Source organism: Arvicanthis niloticus, chromosome 8 (genome assembly GCF_011762505.2).
Source record: "Arvicanthis niloticus isolate mArvNil1 chromosome 8, mArvNil1.pat.X, whole genome shotgun sequence".
NCBI classification, from domain to species: Eukaryota; Metazoa; Chordata; class Mammalia; order Rodentia; family Muridae; genus Arvicanthis; species Arvicanthis niloticus.
The window spans coordinates 14204455-14231220 of record NC_047665.1 but is presented as its reverse complement, the minus strand read 5'-3'; the positions used below and the strand labels follow the sequence as shown (position 1 = coordinate 14231220).

The window sequence follows — 26766 nt, the reverse complement described above, 5'->3', positions numbered from 1 at the left end:
AGGATGAAGCTAGACAACGTGTCCCCAAGCTGGAGGGAGGGTACATGGTCTTCACGTATAGGAGGCCCTCACAGCTGAAGGTGAACATGACCATATGAAGAGGCAATGGTTGCTGATGAGGGGCCTTTATGCTGAACAAAAGATATGGTGTCTTCCACATTCTCATGTGACCAGAGGACACCATCTGTTCATTTATCTACTAATTTATTCAATAACTATCTCCTAAATACTCAAGCCAGAACCAGATCACCAGGGAGACACCTCCCCCACACACAGGCACACATCTGTGTAGGTGTTGATGAGTGCTATGAAGTTGAGTCAGAACAAGAGGCAGAAGCATAAAAAGATGTGTCCACTGAGCCTCGAGGTATTATCATAATAATGTGTGGCTTCCTCCCCTGGGAACCAAAATGGCCCATGTGACACATGTGTAGCTTGGGAGAGATTGTATGACTTTTCAGGCTGGGTCATTTGGGGGAATATCCTTTGGAGAAGCAGCTGCAGTCATAAGGTTGATCAAGCAGTCCTTGGGTCTCAGCCACCAGCCCCCACCAACTCTGGTGAGGGAGTCAGTTTGGAAGTGGATTTTTAGCCCTAATTGAGGCTTCAGATGAGACTATTTGACTATGGCATCATGAAACCTTGAGCCTGTACTCCTGACCCCACTGTTAGGTCCAAAGGGAACTCTTTTTATTATTTATTTATTTATTTATTTATTTATTTATTTATTTTTAAATTTTATTATGTATACTGCATGTATGTCTGCAGACCAGAAGAGGGCACCAGATCTCATTATAGATGGTTGTGAACCACCACATGGGTGCTGGGAATTGAACTCATGACCTCTGGAAGAGCAGCCAGGGCTCTTAACTTCTGAGCCATTTCTCTAGCACCCAAAGGGAACTCCTATTCCCCAAACTCCAAAAGGCACCCCAATAGGCTCAATAGGATTTCTAGTGCAGAAACTTGTGAAGCTGGTTCCTATCTACCAAAAGAAGGCGTCTCTGTGGTGCCTATTAGCATATCAAAGCTCCTGCTGGCCTCCAGCCTCTGAGCATCACCAGTACCTTTTACACATTCCAGAGTCTATGCTAGCATCCTAGCTAGCATCCTTCTCATGTCCTGCCCTACTCAACTCCCTTCACCTCACAGGTTCTCTACCCCAAGCTACTCATTCACCTTATAACTGCTATCTTTCACTATGTTCTCTCTCTGTCTGTATGTCTGTCCGTCCGTCTGTTCGTCTGTCTGTCCATCTGCGTCCCTCCCTCCCTTCTTCCCTCTGTCTGACCCCTCCCTCCTTCTCCCCCCACTCCCCCAGCTCCTGCTTCTCTCCCTGGCCAGGTCCAGTCTGCTGGCCATGTTCACTCTACTCTTTTTCTCTGCTCTGGACTCTTCCAGATGCCTCTGGCTGTTCTCTCTCAAATCTATAATAAAAACCTTTCCCTTAACCATACTGTGGAATAGTTTTGTCAGTTTATACTCGCGGTATCAAAACCTGGGAGGAGCACAAATGAATCCCTTTCCAAGGGGCTCAGCCTCTCCTAACTAACCAAGCAGCTGATTTGGCTCTCCTAAGGTACAGATTGTTTGTTTCTGCTGGCTTCTTTCGCCCACCATATTGAACTCCAAATTTTAGAATCTTCCTCTTCAGCTGCTTCTTCTCTCCACCTTCTCTCTCCTGGTGTCACTTTGGAGTCGCCTGCTCTGTCGATGACAGCTTCTGAAGCTTACTAGTGCTGCAGAAGGAGCACTGAGCAGCCATCATTCAGAAAGGGATGCCTCTCCTTTGTGATTTGGGTTTCTCTCTGACAAGACTCTTGGTCTGGTTGGGGACACTTACTCTTCTCTTCCCTATCCTTGAGTCCCCTCCCCACATACTCTCAGTTCACTCCTGGAGCTTGCTCTGTCTCTTTTGCCACCCCCCTCATTCTGCTCTTGGTTGCTGTCTTTCTCTCTCTCTCTCTCTCTCTCTCTCTCTCTCTCTCTCTCTCTCTCTCTCTCTCTCCCTGGCTTGCTGGAGCTTGCTGTTTTAAGTCCCACAGCTACATGGTGCAGCTTCTTTATGCCCTCCTGGGTCTCTAAGATGTTGGAATCCTCCCTCTGGCAGTTCCTGTTTGTGACCCTTTTCCCTACACCTCGCCCACTCCCTCTTCACTCTTCTTCTAAAGGATGCCTTCTTTGCTGCTTGCTGTATCTCTCAGCTGACTCCTGTCTCTAACCATGTGTATGCACTTCCTTTTCCACAGGCTCTTCCCATCCAGAATGGTCCTCACCTGACTTCTCTAAATATTTTTTCCTCCTAAGATTCAGAGATTCCATTAAGTCTTGTTATCTTGCTGCAAATGGCTTGGTCTCTTAGAATTCAATGGCACACAAGATTTCCAAATTCTCACAGACTGTTACAACTTCTGTGCAAACAAATTATCCCAAAGTCTTTTATTTCTAAACTTTTATTTCTTTGCTCTCTCTTCTCAATTTTTTTTATCTCTACGTCTTCATGTGCTTGGTCATTTCTCTCTCTCTGATTGTTAAATTCAGTTTTACAGAGAGATTCAAGTGTCTTTGGGGTCTGGGTAATACTAATTTTTTTTTTTATGTTGTTTTACTCTATAAAAAAGCTGCTTCTGGAGTTGAGTTTTGGCCCTCCCTCTCCAGACCTAAACATACTTGTTTAAAAGTTTCATCCAGCCAGGCAGTGGTGGCACATGCCTTTAATCCCAGCACTTGGGAGGCAGAGGCAGAGGTAGGCAGATTTCTAAGTTTGAGGCCAGCCTGGTCTACAGAGTGAGTTTCAGGACAGCCAGGGCTACAAAGAGAAACCCTATCTGGGGTGTGGGGGTGGGGGGTGGAGTTTCATCCAAAATCTCTGTCCCGGGTCAGGTGGGCCACCTAACTCTGCTACAAGGAAGAGAACAAAACATAACAGCATAGGAAAAGAAACTACATATTTAAAACAGTTAAAAAGTAAAGTATTCCCACGGGGGATCACAGCTGCCTAACTCATTACGTATTCCTGGTTTTGTCTAACTCTCTAAATACTGCCCTCTCTAACAGCTCTTAAAACTTCTGTGTAAATTCTCTTTGTATCAAGATTTGTAAATTGAGGGTGGATTTAAAAACCCATAAAATCAGTAACAAGTCAGCTTAAAACTTGTTTTTTTTTTTTTTTTTTTTTTTTTTGGTTTTTCGAGACAGGGTTTCTCTGTATAGCCCTGGCTGTCCTGGAACTCACTCTGTAGACCAAGCTGGCCTCGAACTCAGAAATCCGCCTGCCTCTGCCTCCCAAGTGCTGGGATTAAAGGCGTGCACCACCACTGCCTGGCAGCTTAAAACTTGTAACAAAAAGTATCCATAGCTTTTTTAAAAAAAAGGTCTATACATTTGCTACAGCATACTGCATATGTAATTTAGATTCAATTCTTGTTTTTGGAAAATAGAACTTCCTAACTACAAATGTTTGATTAAGGTTTAAAAATTCCTAAGGTTATAAATGTCTCCTCAGGTGAACAGAAACCAACTCAGAGACAGATGTCTAACCACTTAATGTCTTTGCTAACTATGTTCAACACCAGGCTTCTAGAAAATTTCGGATAAGGAACAACATATGTTTGATAAATAATATGTTTGATAATTAAGGTTTATAAACTCCTAAGGTCAATTCAGGCTAGCAGAAGCTGACTTGAAGATATGTCTAACCTCTTTGACTTTGCAAACTTGGTTAGGCTTTAGCTCTTTGGATAAAATGAGTCATACAAGAATCTGTGATATTCTGTAATGGTTACACTATAAAAGGATCAGGAAGTAAGGTTCCCAGTCTGTTGGTGGACTACATTTATGGTTTAAAGCTTTATTTTTATGCTAAAGAATCTTCAGTTCAAAATTTGAAGGTTCAAACTTAACGGGAATAAAACTGTAAAATCCTAATCTTATAAAAGCTACTAACGTGTTGTAAAGTATTAAAGACAATAAGACATGCAAGTGAATGGGCAGTCACTTTATAAATGATGAAATTTTTTTGAACTATGCTTGTAATCATGCTAAGTACAAATGTAATGAATTCATTTACGGGGAAAATTTTTTAGCCTTTTGTATATCCTGTCAAGGTTAAGCCTGAAGAAGGTAACTAAAAACAAATAAATGTTTGTTTAAAACCAGGTATGCTTAATCAACTAGATGACGTCTCTCGAGCTCTCCAGAGAGATCTGCTGAATATGGCATTTAAGGTGTTTAATGAAGAAGGCTTCCCCTGAGAAATAGAAATACCAACTTCTGGTAGCAGCAACTGAGGCTATCTTTAAAGAAGATGGACAGCAATGGACTCCACCTGGAGTTTACCTCAGTCGTGCTGATGTTGACCACTGGGTCAGCCCCATGCCTAGTCTGCTGCAAGAGCCCTAGACCAACTGTGGACATGTCGGGTTGACTGTCCTATCCTATCCTGCCTCACCGAAGTAGGTCAGTTTTCCTAAGTCCCTCCTCCAGAGAAAAATCACTCAGCTCTTTTAGGTCTGGCAGCTGAAGACTGATGCTGGCCTGTGTGTGATCAGAGGATTTAATGTTATCCCTGTGTGACAGCCCAAGGCTGATGACCTTGGACAGAGCCATCAAAATCACTCTGGACAATCCCTGGCTGGCTGTCCAGGTAGAGGGTAAGTCTCTGTCATTTTAAATGATACAGAGGCCATTTGGATTATACTTTCTACTCAAATTTATCCTTCTCACATCTCTAATAATGATGTTGCCAGCAAACTGTAGCTTCATCAGCTTAGCAGCCACAAGCAAACCTTAGCCAGACAGCTCCTCATATCAAGGCTGCAGCTGCCTTGTCTATATGTAAAACCCTCATATGTAAAATTCAGGCCTTGCTTTTTCTAGAGCTACTACTAGGTCTCCTGAGAAAGGCAGACTCATGGACAGGTTTACCTTGCTGACAGGTGTCACATGGAAAAACAGGTTTCAATGTAAAACCAAACTCAAACTATCATGCTACTATTACTAACATTTTATTTATTTATTTATTTTTACGATTCCTTTATTTAAAGAAACTTGCTTTTCAGTGACTACTCTTAATTGTCAACATCTATGTCTTGTGGTAAATGATTGAATGGAAAAAAAAGGTTTAAAGTGTATGTAAGTTATGAGAGTCTAAGGAAGTGAAACAGTATGTAAATGTAAGCCGTGAGGGTCTAAGGAAGTGATTTAAGGTATGTAAATGAGAGTTGTAAAGGTCCAAGAAAGTGAGTAATGTCTGTGAAAAAAAAGAGACCTCAAGATGATACATGGTATTAAGACTTCAAAAGTTCAGAGTTTAATATATTAATGTAGTTCTGGTAAGCTATTAATCTAGCCTTAATAAAGCTCTGGCTGCCATTATCATAATCACAGGCTCAAACTTCCTTTGGTTGTTTTCTAAATATAGACTAGAAAGTGCTTCCCATGGTGCTGAAATATACCTATACATCTCTGTCATATACCCATATATATATATGTATATATATATATATCTGTCATATACATATATATATATATATATATATATATATATATATATATATGTCATATACAGAAACTCCAATTCCTCAAACTCCAAAAGGCGGTCCAGTGGGCTCAACCTTGACTATATAGGAAGAAGTCTGATGGAGGGACTTGTGAAGCTGGTTCCTATCTACCAAAAGAAGGCATTTTCCCTTACTTCTGGCGGTGCCTATTAGCATATCAAAGCTCCTGCTGGCCTCCAGCCTCTGAGCATCACAAGTACCTTTTACACATTTCAGAGTCCATGCTAGCATCCTAGCTACCTAGCTATCTATCATCCTTCCCATGACCTACACTACTCAACTCCCTTTGGCTCACAGACCTCACTCTCTCTCTTCTCAGTTCCTGCTTCTCTCACTGTGTTTTCTCTATTCTCTCTCCCTGGTATTCTCTCTCACAGACAGCCCTGACCAGGTCCAGTCTGCTGGCCATGTTCAGACCACTTATTTCTCTTCTGCTTTAGACTCTTCCAGATGCCTCTGTCTGTTCTCTCCCAAGTCTACAATAAAACCCTTCTTCCCTTTAACTGTAGCATAGAGTGGCCCTATCCTCAGTTTATACACCCACAAGCCAGCAAAGACAAATGATTCTTGTCTGTGCATGCATACACAGTGCTGAGGATCAAATGCAGGGCTTCGTGCAGACTCACAAGTGGTCCCCCACTGGGCTATGTCAGCACAGAGCTGGCTGAAGTGAGGGTGCTGTGGGATAACCGGGGAAGTGTTTTATAGTACAACACAGGACCCAAGAGTGGCCTTTCTGTATCTGTGGGCATCCAGTGTAGCTGGAGTGGAGTGAAGGGACCAGCAATAGGAGTCCTATCAGGAAGCCACTCAAAGATCATATAAGGATGTTGTATAAGCAGTTGTGAACTCAGAGTTTGAGGGATGTCTTGGGGCTAGGGTGGGCTTACAGGGATCTCTTCTGGTTTGTCAATTCTCTAGATAAATAAAAGAACTGAAAGCTGAGTCTCAAAGAAATATGGCCACACTTGTGCGTGTAGCAGCACCATATACAGTAACAGAGAGGTTGAAACCATTCACAGGTCTGCCCGTGGATGAAAGCAGCAACCGAATGTGGAATACTTTTCAGCCTTAAAAGGGAATCAGAGAGGTGAGGATATGGAGGGCCAGCCTAGAGAGAGACCTTGGTTTTGGTCCCTAGCAATACATAAGCTGGATGTGATAGCATGTGCCTGTATTTATAGCACTCGGAATGTAGAGACGGGAAGACTGGTAGTTCAGAGTAATCTTCAATTTAGGGATATCTGGGCTTCAGGAAAACAAGGCCACAAAAAGAAGAGTTGGGGTCGGAGCTGGGCTAGTTGGGTTGGCGTGGTGCACAAGTGAAGGTGGTCCCTGCTACTTTGTAGACAGTATCAGGGTGATCTCTTGAGCCCAGAAACTGGAGGCTAGCCTGGGCAAGGCAGTAAGACCCCATCTCACAAACTAAAGACCAAACTATACTATAGGGTCCCCAGTGACTTGGGGTGATCATCTCAGCTATTAGGGAAACTGAGGCAGGAGGCTCTGAATACAAGACTAGCTGACCACTTAATGAAACAGTGTCTCAAACTGAAAGTTAAAAGATTCTGGGGCCAGAGGGACAGCTCGGCAGTTAAAGTACCTGCTGCTCTTGCAGAGAACCTGGGTTCAATTCCTGGTAGCCACATGGTCCATAACTGTCTGTAACTTCCACTCCAGGGGATCCAGTGTCCCCATCTAATTTCTGTGGGCACCAGACACACATATAGTGCACTTATATACATGCAAACAAAACATGCATACACATACAATTAACTAAATATTAAAAAATATTTTATACACCAAATTGTGGGTTGTCCAGCCTCTGCCATCTTGATTATCACCAGGGGTCAGGAACCAGTGGTTGCTTAGAACCCAGAGCCCTTTGCTGTCTATCCAAACCCTGGCTGGTGGACTGCAGTTCTGGGAAAAGTTGAGCTGTTTCTGACCTATATCCAGATCCACTGTGGCAAAGCAGACCTGACCTGGAGCTGAGGCCATAGGACCCACAGAATACTGCTCTGAGCCTTCTAGTCTATACACCACTGCCCTTGACCTCTGACCCTGGAAATCTGCAGAACACAAGGGCACTAGGACAAAGGTGTCCACAAATGTTATCCCTGAGAATGTAAAATACATTCTTAGTATGTTCTTCTTAGCTGGTGTGGATGTGTATATACGTGTGTATATGTAGGTTTATATACATATATATACACACCTACACACATACATACATATGCATTCATTAGAGGGACAGTGTGACTTCTATCAGGAATATGGTTGTTTATATGAAAAATTATAACAATGGCGTCAGCAGGCAAGGAACATCTAGGTCTAAGGACAGCTGCGCCAGCTTCCTCTTACCTGCTTCCTCAGGCTCTTACTCCTGGTGCAACATGTCTTTCATGCCTCCAAAAGGAGAGAGGACAAAGTTAACCTTCCTCAATGGCCAGAGAGGCAGGCCATATCCCAAACTGTGGGAGACCACAAGTGTGTACAATTTAAAATTGTGTGTGTGCATGTTGAGTACAAGTGTCCACAGTAATCAGAAAAGGACTTTGGGTTCCATGAAACTGGAGCTCAGGGGGTTATGAGACACCCACCAGGGATCCGCTCTGAGAGCAGTATTCACTCTTAATTGCTGACCCACCTCTCTAGCCCTCCTTCTAAGGGAGCCCTCTTTCCACGTGTGCTATGGTATACATGTAACGGTCAGAAGACAACCTACAGGAATTTATTTTCTTTCCACCATGTGGCTCCTGGGGATTGAACTACCAGACTCTGTGGTAAACACGTTTACGCACTGAAATATCTCACAGCACTGCATGAGATATACTCTTAATTGGCCAAGACAAACTTGGGGCTCTGAAGTGAGAGAGAACCCAGGAGCCTGAGCTACACTGAACTCAAAATTCACCTAAAATGATGTAAATTATGAGGCACTTTCATCCAGGTATGCATCCTGTGCATGCATATACAGTGTGCTGTACAAATCATTCCTCTCAGAGTGAGGCCTGAGGCCAGTAAGTTAGGGTCTGTTTTTAGTTTTCATTTATTTATTTTTAAAGACAGTCTTACTATGTAGATCAGGCTAGGCTTAAACTTGCCATGCTCCTCCTTGCCTCTGCTTGTGATGAGTTGCTGGGATTATAGCCCTAGAAGATAATGTAGCTACCTGTATTGCCAAAAGTACTTTATTAATATTTTTATATTCTACTATGCAAAACAATATCTGCTTAAAATGTCTCAGAGTCTCTTTAAAAGAACCCTGGTCATGGCATGGCTATTTTGGGACCCCAGGTTTTTTTCTACATAGCCCTGGCTATCCCAGAGCTATGTAGAGCAGGCTGGTCTGCCTCCTGAGTGCTGGGATCAATGGAATGTGTCATCATGCCTGGCAGGGCTAGCTTTTATAAAACTGATTTGACAAGTTGCTGGCTTCCAGGTGACTGTGATGGTTTTGACTTGGAGACTGAGCTCCTAACTACATGATGTTAGGTAAGGGCTCTTCCACTGAGCTGTGGTGGGGTTGAGGTTCTTTTGTTTGAGATATTGGGTGGGGCGGGATCTTGCTACATAGTTCAGGCTAGCCTCCAACTCCCAGCTCAGAAGTGATCTCTCTGCCTCACCCTCTTGAGTGGCTAGGACTATGATTGTAAACCCAGCAGATGTGACAGCTTTAAAACATGTCTGCCATTTCTTCTGCTTTCCCATACTGGTGGCACTCAGCTGATTAGGGGTTTTCCTCATGAACAGAATATGGGAAGAAAGAGACTTTCAAGGCAAAAGACTGTAAGGCAACAACCCCATCTGGAGCTCACATCACATCTCACATTGGAAATCAGCCTCCAGGCTATATGGAAACTGGAGTGGGCGTGGGGACCTATGGAAGGGCCCCCACTAAGGCCTCAGGAGGTCCCCACTGACTGCCAGCAGCAAACACAGACCTGTGAGTAACCAGAGCTCAATCACTCCCATGTCTCCAACAAGCTCAGAGCTCCATGGGGTGATAACACGTGATCAGTATATGTGATCAGTTTTATGACAACTGGATCCGAGGATTTGTTAGGATGGCCAACTGGGACGGTGGTTTTTTACCTTAAAGTGAGTTTATAATTTGTTTATTTAGACAGGGTTTCCCATAGCCCAGGGTAACCTTGAGCTTACTACGTGGTTGAGGATGATCCTGAAATTCCTATCTTCCTCCCCCTACCTCCCAAGCACTGGGATTACAGGTGCAAGTCACCCTGCCTGGTTTGTACGGTGCTGGGGATTGAAGCCTTGTTCTGCACAATACAACCGGGCTACACTTCCAATTCCACTTCATGTTTTTATGCAAAGAAAATACATCTGTTTCCCTCACTTGCAATTTACATATGAAGTCCTGGGGTGGGGGCGGTGTCCCTGCTTCCAGGCGGTATGTCCATGCCCCAGAAGATGATAAGGTAGCTACCTGTATTGCTGAAAGTACTTTATTAATATTTTCATATTCTATTATGCAAAACTATATCTGCTTAAAATGTCTCAGTCTCTCTAAAAGAACCCTGGTTGAGGTGACTGCTTTGGGACCTCACCCCAGTAGCAGTTCAATGAGCAGATCCTGTAACAGCCACAGAGGTCTCCTCCAGGAAAAACTGTTCCCCACTGGGGCCACAGCCTTTAATGCCAGCGAGGCTTCCAATGGCCCCCTATACCTGGAAGTGACTGCCCTGGCCCATCTCCAGCTGGGCAAATGTTGAGTTGCAGGTTTCTGGCTGGTGGGGTCACCCTGGAAGGTACACTTTGGGCCTCATGGGATTTCCAGGGGCCAGCCCTGCAGAGTTCATTGTGTGGACCATCACATAGGTGCACGGAGAGCTGGAGGAGCCACCAGGGCCTGGAGTTCCCATCCTGAAAGTCCAGGGGTCTTTGTCCACACTGCTGGTCACACCAGGCTGCTCTCTGATGTCGCTGAGGTCTCTGTGGGAAGAAGAGGCTTGAGTTGGAGGAAGAGAGTGATGGGCCTTTCTAGGCTCACCCAAGGCCTTAATGGACTCAGGCTAGACCACTGCCCAAGGGGCCTTCTCTTGTTAGAAGTATCATCCCCCAATACCTGTCACAGGATCTTCCTGAATCTCGGCTCTCTCATGCCAGCTCCCAGAGAAAAGGAACTTGCTGGGGATGTTTCAGTGTCTGTGAGAATTGTAGGAGTCCAGCTGCTTAGCCACAGGATGCCCCAGGCAGGAAAAGATGTCACTTCCTCTCCTGGATATGTCCCCTTTGGAGGCTAGGCCACCTACCTTCTATACCCCCAATTCCCTTCAGCTCCCTCACAAACCAATTCTCCAGGCTAATGAGCTGGTCCTGCCTACCTGTTGGCCCGTTCCCATCTCTAGTTTCTAGACTCCAGGCCTCTGCTCTCTTCAGCCTGCCTGGCTACCCACCTCTTCTCACATATGCCCCTCTCCTGAGGTGCTGTCTCCCTCTCCTCCCGCAGTGGACTCTCCTGAGCAGTTGTTTCCGGCATTGCCTCCTGGACATGTTCCCAGACCAATGCTTCCTCTACCCCTCCCTACGAGGAAAACTACAGGTGGCAGAAATTAAGCAATGGTCTAGTGGTTTTGTAAATACATGAATGAAACTAGTGCTAGAGTTACAGGTATGTGACAGCAAGCACAGTTTTCACAGTATTGAGAATTGAACCCAGGGCTTCAAGTATGTGAAGCAAGGCCTCTGCCGCCTGAGCTATTATATAATACATTCCCACTCCTCTGCTCATTTCTTTCATGTTTTGTTTTATAACTCTGGCCTCCCTTGGAAAGGACATTTCTCATAAGAATTGGCCAAACTTATAAGGAACTCTGGGACAAAGGATCAAACTACTTGACTTAAACAATCCACTCCTAGGATTAGCCTGAAGATGCTACCTAATAAAGAAAACTAGCCAGGCACACATCTGTAGCTCCAGCAACTCAGGAGGCTGAGGCAGGAGGATCCCTTAAGCTCAGAAATTCCAAAACAGCCTGGGAAACATAGCAAAACCTGAAGCCAGTCAAACAGAATCAAGAATAAGACTCAAAGCCCTCAGGCATCCATAGTAAACAGGACTCGTCATCAGGCAGAAAGCTGAAGGCAGAGCCAATTTCCAACATGATGGATGACACGGGAAAATGGATACTTTCTTTGAAAGCATTAGACCTATCACACCATACATGACATGGAGCCATACAGGTGGCCATTTTTATGCCTCTGTTTTCTCTCCTATGTAAGGACAGATGCGGTTATAACAATGATGACCAATATTTACTGAGCTCTCAAATGAGCCCAGGGCAGAGTCACAGGCCTGGCCTCAGGATATCTAAACAATATAGGGTACAAGTACCTCTTGATTCCTGCAGTCCAGGCAGATGAGGTGTGGAGCAGCTGAGACCCCACAGGGAAGAGCAGGGGCTCTGCTGCCTTAGGTGAGCAAGTAGGACAAAGAACAGCATCAAGCTGGCCCAGAACGCACGAAGCCCAAGTTCAAAGTACAGCAGAAGAAGCTGAGTGCAGTCATGCAGGGCTTCTGCTGCCAAATAAGCCACCAGAGCCAAAGAAAGCGAAGGGCTGAGGAGGGGCAGAGGGCAGCCCTCCAGGATATTTACACAATTTTCTTGCTGGGCATGGTGTCAAATGCCTGTAATCCCTGTACTTGGGAGGTAGAAACAGATGAATCCTGACTTCAAGTTTATAATCGGCCACATAGTGAGTCTGAGGGTTGCTTAGGCTACATGAGGCCCTGTCTCAAACAACTATTCTTTTCTCTCTCTCAAAAAGATCATGAGTTCATTGTGAACCAATAGCAATGAAATGAACAAAGAAAGAAGAATTAAAAAGTATACCGTGGCTACTCCACAAGACACCGGAATCGCACGTCAATACACTGCCTGGTAACCCCCAAATCGCAGCAGATCCAGGATGATCACTTTGGACTCTTAGCCCACAGCCAGAATCCCCTCATGCCCCAATAGTGAAGGGACCTAAGGGACTCAACTTCAGTTCAGAGACCACAGGCTTGTCTCTGGCAGTCTGTGACGCTGGTGAAATGGTTCTCAAGCTTCCTAATGCTGTGACCCTTTAATACAGTCCCTGATGTTCTGGTAAAATTATTCTCATTACTACTTCATAACTGTAATTTTGATACTGTTACAAACTGAAATATAAATATCTGTGCTTTCTGACCCTGTGAAAGGGTCAGAATGACCCTCAAAGTTATCCTGACCCACAGACCAACGAGAAATGCTGCTCTGAGTTGAATGAGAAATGTTCCCCACAGGGGCATGTATTTGAACACTTAGTGCCCAGTTGGTGGCGCTGTTTATGGAACCTTTGGAGGTGCAGCCTTGCTGAAGGAAACACATAACTGAGGGTGGGCTTTGACAGTGTACAGCATCTCTCCACTTCCAGTTTGCTCTCTGCTTGTCATGTACTGTTGAAAAGTTGTCTCTTACTTACTTATTCTGTAAGAGTAAGTAAGCTTACTCTGGCTGCCTTTAACATCAAAATAAGTTTTCTTTTGGAAGCTGCTTTTGATCATGGTGTTTTTATCACAGCAACAGAGAAGTAACTGGTAGAAGCCTCCACAGAAGACCCATGATAAGAATTCACAGCTCAGTGTTGGGTGGGCAGGCACCAAAGAGACAATGGGTTTGTTCTGGTTAGGTCTTTTGTTTTGTTCTGTTTTTCAAGAGAGGGTTTTTCTGTACAGCCTTGGTTGTCTTGGAACTAACTACCTTTGTACTTTGTAGACTGGGCTGGCCTCAGACTCAGATATCTGCTTGCCTCTGTCTCCCAAGTGCTGGGATCAAAGCTGTGCACCACCACGCTGGGCTTTTGCTGGTTAGTTTTATATCAACTTGATATAAGCTAGAGTTATCTGAAAGGAAGAAACTTCAACTGAGAAGATTCCTCCAGAAGATCTGGCTGTAAGGTATTTTCTTAATTAGTAATTGATGTGGGAGGGCCCAACCCATTGTGGGTAGGACCACCCCTGTGCTGGTGGTTCTGGGTTCTATAAGAAAGCAAGCTGAGCAAGCCAGTAAGCAGCACCCCTCCATGGCCTCTGCATCAGCTCCTGCCTCCTGCCTCCTGTTCCTGTCCTGACTTCTTCCAATGATGGACTGTGATGTGAAAGTGTAAGCCAAATAAACCCCTTCTCCCACATCTTGCGTTTGATGATGGTGTTCACTACAGGAAAAGAAACCCCAATTAGGACAGGGTATCTGTATGGGACTTCCAGCCTGGCCCTCATGAGTCCACAGCATGAAGGACACAAGCCTGTCTCCATTTAAGGAGCCCCAAAACTTGATGCTGAGCACAAAGTCAGACAGATTAATGACAGCAGCAACCCTGGAGGTATCTTCTACTCTATCTACCATCAAGGTAGCCAGATTTTAGAGTCAGAAAAGGCATGTCCTGGGCCTGATGATACAGCTTGGTTGACAAAGTGCTCATCCGGCGTGTACAAAGCCCTGGATTCGCACTAGCATTGCACAGACCATGTATGCCATCTTGCAGTCCCAGCACGTGGAAGGCAGAGGTGGGTGAATCAGGAGTTCAAGATCATCCTTGGCTACATAGCAAGCCTGAGGTCAACCTGGGCTACCTGAGACCCTATTAGAGACAAACAGACAGACAAACATACAGACACACAAAGAAGGACTGTGCTTTTACTAGTTCAGGAAAAAGATAAAGTGAACCAAGAGAGAAAGACCCATAGCTGATGCCTACCTGGAGCTAGGAGAAAGAGAGGGAATATGGACAGCCGGCACGAGAGGGAGGGAGAGAGGAAGAGAGAAAGAGAAAGAGAGGGAGAAAGAGAGAGAGAGGGAGAGGGAGAGAGAGAGAGAGAGAGAGAGAGAGAGAGAGAATGAGAATATAACATCTCTGGCATAGCAGACAGCACAGTAGGAGGCACAGGTCTCTGCCAGTCCTCACATCCCACTGAGTTTAAACTAGATAAGGTGACTGGGAGGGCTAAAGCACTGGAACAGCTCAGGGGTTGGGAGTTGAGGCACCAGAGAAGTAGGTGCACCAGGGTCCCCAGAATGTGAGCTGGCCAGTATCCCAGGAGCTGGCAGAGCTTGGTCTGGAGAAAGGGTCCCTGGGCCTCTGTACCCCTACCACACCCCCACCTTTCGACTTGGGTAACCTACGTGGTAAAGCTGTGGTTGTCATGGGCCTGGCTGTGTTGAGTCCCTGGCTTGCCGCCACCACCACTGGAGCCACCATTGCCACCACTGATGCTGCTGCTGTTATTGTGGTTGTGTCCCTTGAGGCCCAAGTAGGCAGCTTGTACCGTCTCCAGGTCCTCGCCTCTCAGCTGGTACCACATTTGTGCCGTCCTGGAGGAGAGAGTTCAGGATGAAGGGTCTTGATAGACCTCTTGTCTCCCAACAACTGTGTACATGCAGAAACACCGTCTTGGTTCTGGGTGGCGGTGGCCCACTGACCTATAGGTGTGAGAACAGGACACCTTGTGCTGTTCAGATGTTAACAGCCAGGGACAGGGAAAAGCGTGTGGCCTCCAATGAAAAGCAACTTAGCAAACAAATGTGGAAAGTTCTAGCATGAGCAGCTGACTCCTGAACTTGTTTGCTGTAAGTGCCATGGAACAAATGGCACTCCTTTAAAAAAAATAGTTTGCTTATTCATTTATTTTTGCAGTGCTGAACAGAAAATACAGGGTTTTAATTTTTTAATTACACTTTTATTTTGTGGTAGGAGGTACATGCACCACAGGGAGGTCAGAGGACAATTTGTGGGAGTCACTGTGTGGGTTCTAGGAACAGAACATGGGTCATCAGACTTAACAGCAGGAGCTTTTACCCACTGAGCTGTCTCACCTGTCTCAATTCCCTTAACAGTGAATAACATGGTGAATTTATGTGTGTGTTTTAACACAATAAAACAATGAGAAAGAGGCGTCAATTACTGCCAGATGTGGTATATACAACAGATTGGCATATGTGTATGCAGGATCCCTGTATGTGGACAGGGAAATGGCAGAGTTGGGGAAACATTTCCTGTGCAACATGAAGACATGAGTTCCAATGCCCAGAACTTGTGTAAAAAGCTGGACACACCATGTGAGCATAATCCGAGCACCCTTACACACAGACAAGAGGTGGATTGTGTAAAAATCTGGACACACCATGTGAGCATAATCCGAGCACTCTTACACGCAGACAAGAGGTGGAGACAGAATTCCTGATGGACACCCAAGGTTGTTCTGTGACTTCTACATTCATACATAACCAACTGCACACACAGAGAGAGACAGGGAGACTACACAAATACACTAGCATATGCACGTGTTTTTGCGTGCACGCAAACACACGCACGCGCGCGCACACACACACACACACACACACACACACACGCCCCTTGTCCTCACAGCCCAGCTATATGCCTCAGAATCCTAGGAGCCACATACTATGGCTATGTCCATGAGGACAGATGGACCTGTGGGACGCTCAGACGCTGCCCCAGGGGACCTGGCAGATGTGGTGAGCAACCTCACAGTCAGGCACACCTCTGGAAGGACGTGAGGCCACTGTACCTGTCAGCACGCCGCTGCTCACTTTTCTGCACACACTTGAGGAGGCAGCAGGTGAGGAAGGCCATGGACATGAGCAGAATAATGGCACAGCTCACAATGGAGGCAATCACTGCCACCCTGAAGCCGAAGGTCTCGTGCGGTGGCACAGCTGCAAGGGAAAACCACAGCTCTTGGCACAGCTGATCCTGACCTGCTAGGCCCAGGGTCACTAGGATGGGGCCCACAGGAGGGTCCATTTTGGGGGAAGTCATTCAGGCTCTAGTGGCTAAGGTAATGATCTGGAAAGAATATATTTAAAGGGATTTATCAAGGAAGACATTCTCAAGAAGGGATCGTGTCAGCCAGGTTTGACAGGCTGCATCAGCAGAGGCGCCATCAGTTTTCACAAGACCCATGCAGGCAGATCCTTCTCAGTGCCTCTTCCTGAAAGAAGCCAGAATGATGGATGTGGCCAACCTTGCACAGGGTCAGGTATGTGACCTCAGCTGTCAGTGAGAACGTGTCCCATTAGATTCTTGGGAATATTCTTTAAAAAAGATTCTAAGATTGTAATTCAAACAAGCGTGTATATCTGTAATACACACTTGGGCTATACAGTCCAGGTCCCCAGGCACTTTTCAGCCCCCATCTAGAGTTTAGATTCCAGCTCTCCGAGAGATAAGACATGCTTTAACCAATGGTAGATGAAGGGCTCTGAAATGGGGGGGACAGCTAAGAATCACCCACAAGATGTAAGGGTGCACCCTTTGCCCCTAGGGGGTTCCTAACCCCATAAGGCTCACTCCTGGGACACCTGAACAACACCTGGGTTATGTCCTTGACAGGTTAGCCCTGCCATTTTGGGTTCTCAGTCTCAGAAGGTAGTCCTCACAGACACCCTCATCTCAAGAGATTGAGCTAACACAGGATGGTAGAGGCTCTGGGAAGTACATGGAAGCACCAAGCTATTTTGACTCTGTGCACTAACATAATATACCATCCTTCACTTAGGAAAAGTCCACATAAGGCCCTGGATAGTCAAGACAGGTTCTACACATAAAGCCAGACAAATATGAGTCTTCCTTCCTTGAGACAAGGGATCCAGGGCTGGCACAATCCTGGCCCTCTGTGCTCCTAATTCCTAGAATTCTTGGTACCTAGAACACTGGTCAGGGTTTGCCTGAGGCCTTCATTAAGGAAAGGAGGGTGGGCAAGGAAGTAGATAGGGTTGTTTTCCTACTTCACAGATGCCAGAGCACCAGCTTAGATGGCACTAGTGACCAGTCAGGTGCCAGGGCAGCAGCAAAGGGTTGAAGCCAGCGCTGCATCTGTATTCAGATGTGAGAGCAGGCAATAGTGGGAAGAGAACAGTCAATGTGGGCTAGCCTATGACTGGACCTTTGACGTGACAGAATCTGGGGACCCAATCTCCTACCCCTCCAGTAGCTGAGCCAGGGCCTCTCAGGAAGGAGGAGGGCATACCTTTGCACACAGGGCTTCCTGAAGACCAGTCAGCGGTGCTCCCATTCCAGGCACAAGTGAGGAGTCCGGACCCCACCATCTGGTGGCCAGAGGGACAGTGGAATATGAGTACAGTCCCCAGTGAAGTGCCATCTCCACGGACAACTTGCAAGGTGCCTTGAGGAGGGGGACGGAGCTGAGCACAGGTGCCTGGAGAGAAAAACAGCTGTGAGGCTGGGGTGTGGTCAGCAGAGGGCAGAGAGGTCTCTGGCACAGCCCCCCAGGAGGCCCTCCAGAGTTGGGCACTGACCAGCTGTATGTGGTCTGCAAATCTATATGGTCTGAGGATTGTGTTAAGACAATAAATGACAATATTACAATGATTAGCTAAGCATTGTTCCAAAGGCAGCAGAGAGAGAGAGAGCAGGGATAGAGGGAGGGAGAAATGAAGGGAAGGAGAAGTAGAGGGAGGGAGGGAAGAGAGAGAAACATGAAAATCGATCATTTGTTACCTCTTAATAACTGAAAGATAAACATTAACTCAGATGAACAAAAAGATATCTAGAAAGTAAACAAAACTCCAATCTCTTCGATTTGCAAAGAGATCTTACCAACAAGAGGTAAACATAATTCTCTTTTAAAATTGAACTAATGTGTAAGCAAGGAATACAAGAGATACAATGGCCAGCAGCTCACCACACAGCAAACCAAGAACTTGAATGACACCTGATCTCACCTCAGCAAGGTGGTTAAGATTTTTATTTCTTTAATGATGTGTATATGTATGTGTGTCTGTGTGTACGCATGTGAGCACAGGTGCCCTCAGAGGCCAGAAGGGGCTGATTCCCTAGAGCTAGGTCGCAGGCTGTGGTGAGCCACCTGAAGGATTCTGGGAAAAAGCTCAGGTCCTCTGCTAGAGTAGCAAGTGCTCTTTTGTTGTTGGGACTCATAGAAACCAGCTGTGCCCGCCTCCCAAGCACTGGGTTGAAAGTGTGATCCGCCTGCAAGTGGTACTAACCATGTTGTCATCTCTGTGGCCCCAAGGTGGCAGAGATTAAAAGAAAGACATGAGATGGGTTATCCCCCTGTGGTACAGCACTTGCCTATCATGTAGCGAGGCTCTGGGTTCCATCCTAACAGGATACAACAGCTAGTGATGATGAAGACCAGTATCCCTTGGGGTAGAAAAGTGACTCCCCAGATTGTAGTGATATCCAGGCCTTCTTGGATAAAGTCTGGTGAGTGTGAGGGCTACTCTGTACACTGTGATGCTACCCCGACTCCTGTAACAGGATGCTCACCTCAGAGCCTGGTGGAACAGCAAGAATCTGGAAAACACCTCTCCAGCAAGAAGCACAGATTCATTCATCAAGGTACCCCATCCCCCCAAAAAGGGGCTAATGCAAATTGTAGCAAAACGCTAGGAAGCAGGGACAGCAATGGTTGTCCTTAAACAGAGATGCAGAAGGGCCAGGGAGATGCTGGCTCAGTCAGTAAAATGCTTGTCATGAAAGCATGAAGACTGGTAACCCTAGTAACTCACTGGCTGTGGGTCACTAGCTGGCAGCCATATTTTGAATTCTGTTTGTTTGTTTATTTGTTTTTTTTGAGACAAGTTTCTCAGTGTAGCCCTGGCTGTCCTGGAACTTACTCTGTAGACCAGGCTGGCTTCAAACTCCCAAGTGCTGGGCATAAAGGCATACACCACTATCTCTGGCCATAGCTTGAATTCTTGATTCCAGAGTCTCATCTCTCTTCACGGAGTGCCAGCTCTGTCTCCATAAACATCAGGGTGGGACCGAGGAAGGAAGCTGACCTCACAGATCAATCAGGCTCCTCACCCACCTTTGCCTTTGCAGTATTCTGGAATATGGAAATGCACTATTCCCCTGGCCAGAGAAGCAGACGCGGGACTTTAGAGCTGTGGTAGATAGACATGGCTGTGCAGACACAGAACAGCCTCCGGGCTCTTCCCCAGGATGCCAGGCAGCCAACACTTCCCAGTCCTCAATTTAGAGTGACAACTTCTGCATTCTTCTGCAGCTGAGCTAGCAGAGTGAAGGCCCACCCTCACCACCTGCTACCAGTTTGGTAGCAGATAGACAGAGAGGAGGCAGGGGTAGCAACACCCACCACAGTGGTCCAGCCGCACAGAGCTTTACTAAACTAGAACTTCAACACAAAGGGTCCTGGCTGGTAGGGGTGGCTGGCAGCTCGAGTATCTGCCACACAGAACAGCTGTGACAGACTGAAGCCTTCCATGCACCCAAGCTGGGCCAGCCCAGGCTGTGGTACCAGAGAACCTAGATTGACAGTTGCCCTTATCACCTGGGGACTACTTACTCTGTACTTGTCTCATCTCCTACAAGTGGAACACCAGGCAGCCTTTCAAGAGGATTGGATGAAATGTCTGTGGCTCATCAAGGAAACCACCGTCGTCCACTTCCCCTAAATACATCTTAGCTACAGAGGGGGTGGGGCACTGCGGCGGCCCCACTTGGTTCACGCTATGTCTGTCAACAGCCACATCCGGTGCTTTGGGGAGGGCTCTGCTGGGAGGGGATGCTTGTCCTCAGCTAGAGACTGTAAGGCCTTGGTACACCTCGCAGACAGCCAGTCACGAATCTTAAAAGGCAGATTTCCTGTCCTGTCATTGAGCCTCCTATCTGTGGGGGATGAAGGGTGAAGCCTACGACAATCACCAAGGAAAGAGGACCAGCCAGCCCTGCCACAATGAGTGTCAGAAGCTCAGGAGCTTTCGTCAAATTAAAGAGCTAAATAAAAGCATAGATCACTTCTAGTGCATGCCCAAGAGGGATGGCAGCGCCAGAGCAGATATGGAAGACGTCAGGGTGGAGTGAACAGCCTGGTTAGGTAGACTGGGAGAGACATGGGACGAAGGAGCTTCAATTGCTGTCCTGGTCCCAAACATGGCATTTCTAGCCAGCTCTCTAGAGGATTCCCAGGGTATAGCCGCCAACTACTGTTCTTCCATTACAAGGTAAATAGAGACATTTGGTCAAAGGACAGAGGTAGACAATGGGGATGAGCCCTTCCTCTTGTGTTACTCAAGGAGACTTCCGGCCAGGGAGGACCAACTTCCTTTAACCCGAGCTGAAGGAAGCACAGAGAAAGTGGCCCTGGCTGGGAATAGTCTGGGTTTTCCAACCCAAGACCTCAGACTGCTCCCCGCCTCAATATGAGAGCAGAGATAAACACACAAGCTCCCGGATCGGATCCAGCAGCAAATTTCAGCCCACATTTCACACTGACCTCACACTTCCCCATCTGCAAAATGGGTATTCTGCCTTACTGGGCCACAGGGAGGGCAGGGCTGTGTGGTAGAGACACAGAGGCAGGACTGGTTCACAGGATTAGTGCCTTGGTACACCTTGAACCAGTGTCTCATGTACTCCAGACCACCCTGAATCAACTCCTAAACCTCCTGTCTCCACCTTCCCAGTGAGCAGATTACTGTATGCCCACAGTAGGTCTATACCACGCCAAGGATGGAATCCAGGATCATGCATGCCAGGCAAGTACTGCACCAACTGAACTGCAGCCCTCAGGTAGGGCTTTAAGCAGTATCTCAAACACTCCAGGCCAGGCTGGCATCACTTTATACACGTGCACACACATGCATACATGCATGCATACACGCACACAAACATTCACACACTCAGTCTCTCTCTCGCTGTCCTCCAAGTTCACAGCACAGGGAATCTCCATCCCAAGACTCCATCAGGGTCTCTCTCACCCATCCCTGGGCCTGCAAGGCTGGTAAATTCTACTCTGGGACGAACACATCTTCTAGAGGCTTCTGTGGGCTTGAGGCCCACAAACCTGGTCACCCAGGCTTCCTCAGCCTCCCATGGCCTGTGAACAAATGTACAGAAAGCACTGGGCTGCTGGGCAGTGGTAGCGCACGCCTTTAATCCCAGCACTTGGGAGGTGGAGGCAGGCGGATTTCTGAGTTTGAGGCCAGCCTGGTCTAGAGAGTGAGTTTCAGGACAGCCAGGGCTACACAGAGAAACCCTGTCTTGAAACCTCCCCCCCCACCCCAAAATAACCAAAGAAAGGAAGAAAGGAAGAAAGGAAGAAAGGAAGAAAGGAAGAAAGAAAGAAAGAAAGAAAGAAAGAAAGAAAGCAAGCAAGCAACAAGCGAGCACTGGGCAGGCAGAGATATGCTCTCAAAGTTTATGAAGCCTGCAACCCCTGGGCATACTGACACAGATACTCAGGAGGGTGAAGCAAGATAGTGAGTTTGAGGCCACCATGAGCCACACAAGGAGACCTCTTCAAGGCACACAACTTTCAATCCAGCACCTGGGAGGCAGAGGTAGGTGGATCTCTGAGTTAGAGGCTAGCCTGGTCTACAGAGTGAGTTCCAGGACAGCCAGGACTTCACAGAGAAACCCTGTTTCAAAAACTAAAGGAACAAACAAAAAGGTACTCACTCAGAGAGAGACGCCCTCCCCAACTCAACCTACAGATTCACAACTCTTCCTCTTCCACACCTCACAGACTCTCCCCATGCCTGGCATCCAAGAATCAAGCCCCATCTGCCCCTCCACTGCTCAAAACTGCCCCTCCAGACCCAGACCCAGCAGGCACAGTCTACTTCCTAATTGAGCTAGAAGACACCCCGTGTTCTTAGGAAGGCACTCAGCTAAGCTGACAGCAAGTGGCTCTGAACCTTCTCTGTGCACTGCCTCTGGACACTGGACACTGCATATCTCCCAGGCCTTCGCCATGTCCATGCATCTGACCCTCCACCCTCTGGGCACCGTTCTGTTACAGATCTTACTTTGGTAACCCTGGGGGCCACTTTGTTTTGTTTTGTTTTTTGTGGAAGTAAATCTTTAAGAGATCGAAAAGCAACAGAAAAAGAAAAGCAAATGGAATTAATGTTCAAAGGAAAATCGTGTGTGATCCAGCCTGACCCTCCAGGCTTAGGGGGTGGAGCGAGGGACAGATGGGCACAGCAAGGCCACCTGCCCGCCTGACATCTTAACCCAGTCCACTCGCAGTAGCTCGGTTCCCAGGCTCTTCCTCCCTGAGGTGCATATAGCTAGATCTGGGAGGGGCACCATCCTTCTCCCCAGTCCTTGAGGCCAGTTGGATGCCTTGGGAAAGAGCCTTGTTTGTTAATCTTTTATCTGGAACCTTGGACCACAGGCAGAGCCAGCATCTTCTGTCCTTCCTGGAGCCCATGGCCCCCTCACCCTGACCTTTTTAATATGTTCCCTTTTATGCTGGCAGAGGCGGTGTGAATACAGGGAAAGGGAAGGCAGGCCTCTGGGCAGAGCCCTCAGGGACTTTGGTAGCCAGGCCTGGGTTCCCACCTGCCAGTGAGTCCTTATATAATTTTGCTCTGGGTCGGCCTCTCTCCAAATGGCAAATGTGAATCATGGGGAGTGGAGGGGTGGGGATGGGATTCAAACTTTTAAAAGATGACTGACTTATCCAGACACAGACACTCTAACAAGCAGGACCCCTGGACACCAGCAGCGAGGACAACATGTGGTCTTAATACTGAGTATGTAAGGCCCATGGCCTGGCTTTGTGTCCTCAGGGAAGTCATCTGTCTCTCTGAGCCCATCTTCCTATGCCCCTGAAACCATGGGCCATCCAGGCTGGGCTCCATACTATAGACCATGTGTTCCCTTCCCTTGGCAGAACAGAGATTATTCTAACCAAAGAAAATGTATCTCTGAATCTTCTGGGGTGTATACGGCAAGGGGAGGGCAGCATCATGCTGACTCACACTGGCTATCACTGGGCCTCAGTTGCTCCTATGTAATAATGGGCACAGCAGGCTGCAGGGATGAAGCTGAGAACACATTCAAAAGGCCCACTTGCACCTACCCACTGAGCTTCTCCTCTTGTACTTTTCAAGGTCCCTTTTCTGGGGTTAGCAGGAGGTGGCCTCCAGCCACGGGAACCCTGCGTTCCTGGAAAACCTCCCGGACTAAGGAGTTCAGGAGCTGCCCTGGGAGCAGAGCCAAACCCTCTATCCAGTCTAGATAGGAGACCCGGGCTGAGTGGGGGTTTTGTGGGGGGAGCAGGATGACAACACTCTTAGTCCTGCCCGGAATCCTACCCACAGGAGAACACAGACCTCCAGAATGCCTCTGGCCTACTCAGTAATGGGCCCATTCTACAGATTGTGGGAGCATCATATCCCTATTATTTTATCTCTCACTTAACTTCTGACAACACCAAACTATCTCCACATGGCTTCAAACCCTTTCTTCTCCCTTCCCTTCCCAGCCCATTAAGCAAACAGGACAGGCCACAGGCTAAGGAAATCCCACAGACTCTATTATTCAAGAGCCAGGGCTTTCTGTTCACAGCCTGGGGGGCAGGAATACAGACACTTGTATCTCATAAGGGAACTGAGGCACAGGGTTAGGGACTCAGCCCAGGTAAGAGAGGATTACAACTAAAACTCTAACAAGGAGCCTTGTCGCTTGGAAGATGGGCGCAAAGGACCGTGACAACACTGACCTCTCCTGAAGCCAGGCAGGGCAAGGGACAACTGAGACACTGGACTCTCAGACTTTCTCCAGAGATTCCTATGCAAATAGCCTTTTGTTTGCACACTCAGCAGGGCCTCAGGCCACCCCAGGGCCGTGGGATAACCTCAGGCAAGGCCATCCACCTCTCCTAGCTGGTGACACCTACTCCTCCAGACTACTATGCAGAAGGTACTCACAAGAATGCTCCCTTTCCTCAGCAGTACCAGGCCAAGGGTTAGCCTCTTCAAACACAAAGGCACTCCTGTGGAGTAACACTTAGAAAGCCAAAACTAGCCACACCTGTGGGGCTGCACGAAGGGATGGCATCAAATGAATCAAACTCACTAAGGGTTCCTCAACCTGGGAGTCAATCGACCCTTTCACAGGGATGGCCTAAGACCATTAGAAGACACGGTTATTTACAAGAGGATTCACAACTAGTAAGATTACAGTTATGAGGCAGCAACGGAAATAAATGTATGGTTGGGGGTCACTACAGCACGAGGAACTTATTAAAGGGTCGCATTACGAAGGTTAAGAACCACTGCGCTAGGGTGAGGGCAATGTGTCTCCAGATCTCAGCTTCCTCTAGTGCAATGCGGCTAAGCCCTCCACAGAGGCACAGGACTGAGCTCTTGAGAGAAATGCGGTTTTGGTTGTGCTTCTAAGAGTTAGCAAAGCTGACATCAGCATCACTTCTCGCCCTTTTGGCTGATATCAAGTGTGGAACCCTCTTCTGCACACTTAACAACCACTTTCCCTCCCCCTCCCCCCCAGACCTCTGACCTTGGACAGCCTAGACGCAACCCGGGTCCTGGTTGCTGGATCAATCCACTAAGCATCTCCTCTCTCACAGGCTCACTTTCCCTTTTGTAAAGTGAGGCTGGAGTAGTCACCAAAGATAACAACAACTCTGCAGCCCAGAAGACACTCGGGATGACTCCCTCCAACCCCGGGTCGCACAAACCGCCAGGTGAAGCCGGCTCCGACTTCCGCAGGCGTCTGGGACTGCGCGGGGCGACCGTCACCGAATCCGTGCAAACGCTAAGGGGTGCGGGCCGCCTGGTTTCAGGACGCTCGCCGCCCCGTTTCGGCTCAGTTGGGGTCGCCCGCTGGAGAAAGTTCCTGGCGGTGCGATGCACACCCCCTCCCTGGACAGGGTCTCCAGCACAGCAGCCCCTCGCCCCTCCACTTCTCCGTCGGTGAAGAGGGCGCTGAGACCTGCAGCCCCAGCCCTCACCTGTCTGATTCCCTGGGACCGGCGTTGTGTTCCCAGCACGCCCCCGGGGCTTCGCCCGGCCCCGAAGGGTCGCAGACACTCGGCGCATCCTGAGCGCTCCGCAGCCTTCAGAGGAGCCTGGCGAGGTGGAGGCGGGGCCTATTGAGGGGCGCGCCGTTGGAAGGCGTGGCTGTCTCTAGCCACACCCAGGGAGCGCCCTCCAAGGCACTAGTGTTGAACTTTAGTCAGGTCCCGCCTACTCCTTGCAGTGGGCCGGCCTGGCCGAAGTGGGAACTGGACACCTTGGGGGTGGGGGTGGGGTGCAGAGAATGGGAGCCTCCAGGCTGATCGCACCGAAGTCAGCCCTTGAGCTAGAGCCGTCTGTATGCACACCTTTCTTCTCCCGATCCACCTCTGGACTCCAGGGCCAGGCAGGTGACCTTGGAGAGTGAATGTCCTGGTAGATCACGGATCTCCAGCCTCTCCTTTCTCTGCTGGAGTCAGGGTTGGTTACACCCACTAATGTCTCCTTTTCACTTGAACTCGTCAGTCGTGTAATGTGGCTTTCTTCAATGTCCTTACATTGAAAACAAGCTTATGTCCCTTCTGCCACATCGTGAAAGGCAGGTCCATCCACAGAACCCACTGTGATACCAACCCCTCTCCTACCCCACCCCCACCATTTTCGGAGACACCAGAATTCCTGGCCACATAGCCAGAGGTCACTGTGTGATCCCCTCTCAGCCAGTGAGAGCAGCTGCCTGTAGGCTCAGGGATGGAACTTAGAGGGACCTAAAGTGCCCTTGATTTGTGGGTGTAAGCGCACCTACCACCGGGTGTCGCTCAGTGCCACCCCTTCCCCTTTCCCCCTTCCCCCTTCCCCCGGTGTTCAGCAGTGCTGGGTAACTGGTTATTTAGGGTGGGGATGTTGCCTAGGCTCGCAGAACAAAGCACTACAGATAGAACTCCACAGAACAACAGAACCACGTTAACTCATCATACAGGAGGTGGGGCCAGAGATGGGGTCTGGGCAGAGCCAAAACTCTTCAAAGTCTCTAGGAGAGCATCCTTTTTCTTTAGATTTATTTCACTATTATGCCTGTGGATGGTTGGCCTGCATATATGAGCACTTTCTGCATGCCAGTGGTTGGCTGTGTGTTACCATGCGGGTGCTGGGAACCAAACTCAAATCACATTGCAAGAACAGCAGGTGCTCTTAACTGCTGAGCTATCCTTCCAGCTCTGGCTTTCTTGGTTCTTTATTCTAATCTCCACTCCACAGACAAATGAGAATTGCACCCCCAAAGCCTTTCACAATGACTCAAGCCCTAACATTTCATTGTCAAAGGGTAAGAGGGTCAGATAAGAGCTGTCCACGGGAGCCACTAGGAATAATGTCCTGGTGGTAGGTTAGAGGGAAGGAGATGAGTTGGTTATGCCTGGTTC

The 26766-nt window shown here is 47.9% G+C and overlaps 1 protein-coding gene across 2 annotated transcripts; it reads right to left on the bottom strand.

Moving 5' to 3' along the window:
• Positions 1–10015: 10015 nt before the first annotated feature.
• Susd3 (sushi domain containing 3) lies at positions 10016–25495 on the bottom strand. Of its 2 annotated transcripts, none has more exons than XM_034510341.3 (5): positions 25342–25495; positions 17602–17790; positions 16141–16288; positions 14735–14923; positions 10016–10520 (listed from the first exon to the last, which is right to left on the bottom strand). In XM_034510341.3, the coding sequence occupies exons 1-5, from the start codon at positions 25427–25429 to the stop codon at positions 10325–10327; spliced, it is 810 nt and encodes a 269-aa protein (XP_034366232.1). In that variant the 5' UTR covers positions 25430–25495; the 3' UTR covers positions 10016–10324. The 2 variants fall into 2 exon arrangements, with proteins under 2 accessions (XP_034366232.1, XP_076795170.1); XM_076939055.1 differs by lacking the exon at positions 25342–25495 and adding an exon at positions 19924–20029 and having other exon boundaries at positions 10180–10520.
• Between the last annotated feature and the right edge of the window lie 1271 nt (positions 25496–26766).

Excerpts from the sequence above, each read along its gene's own strand:
- Susd3 (XM_034510341.3), bottom strand. The coding sequence starts at position 25,429 with ATGCGCCGAGTGTCTGCGACCCTTCGGGGCCGGGCGAAGCCCCGGGGG. Across the intron at positions 17,791-25,341 it reads GGTCCCAGGGAATCAGACAG|GCACCTGTGCTCAGCTCCGT; the intron begins GTGAGGGCTGGG and ends TTTTCTCTCCAG. Across the intron at positions 16,289-17,601 it reads AGGAAGCCCTGTGTGCAAAG|CTGTGCCACCGCACGAGACC; the intron begins GTATGCCCTCCT and ends TTTCCCTTGCAG.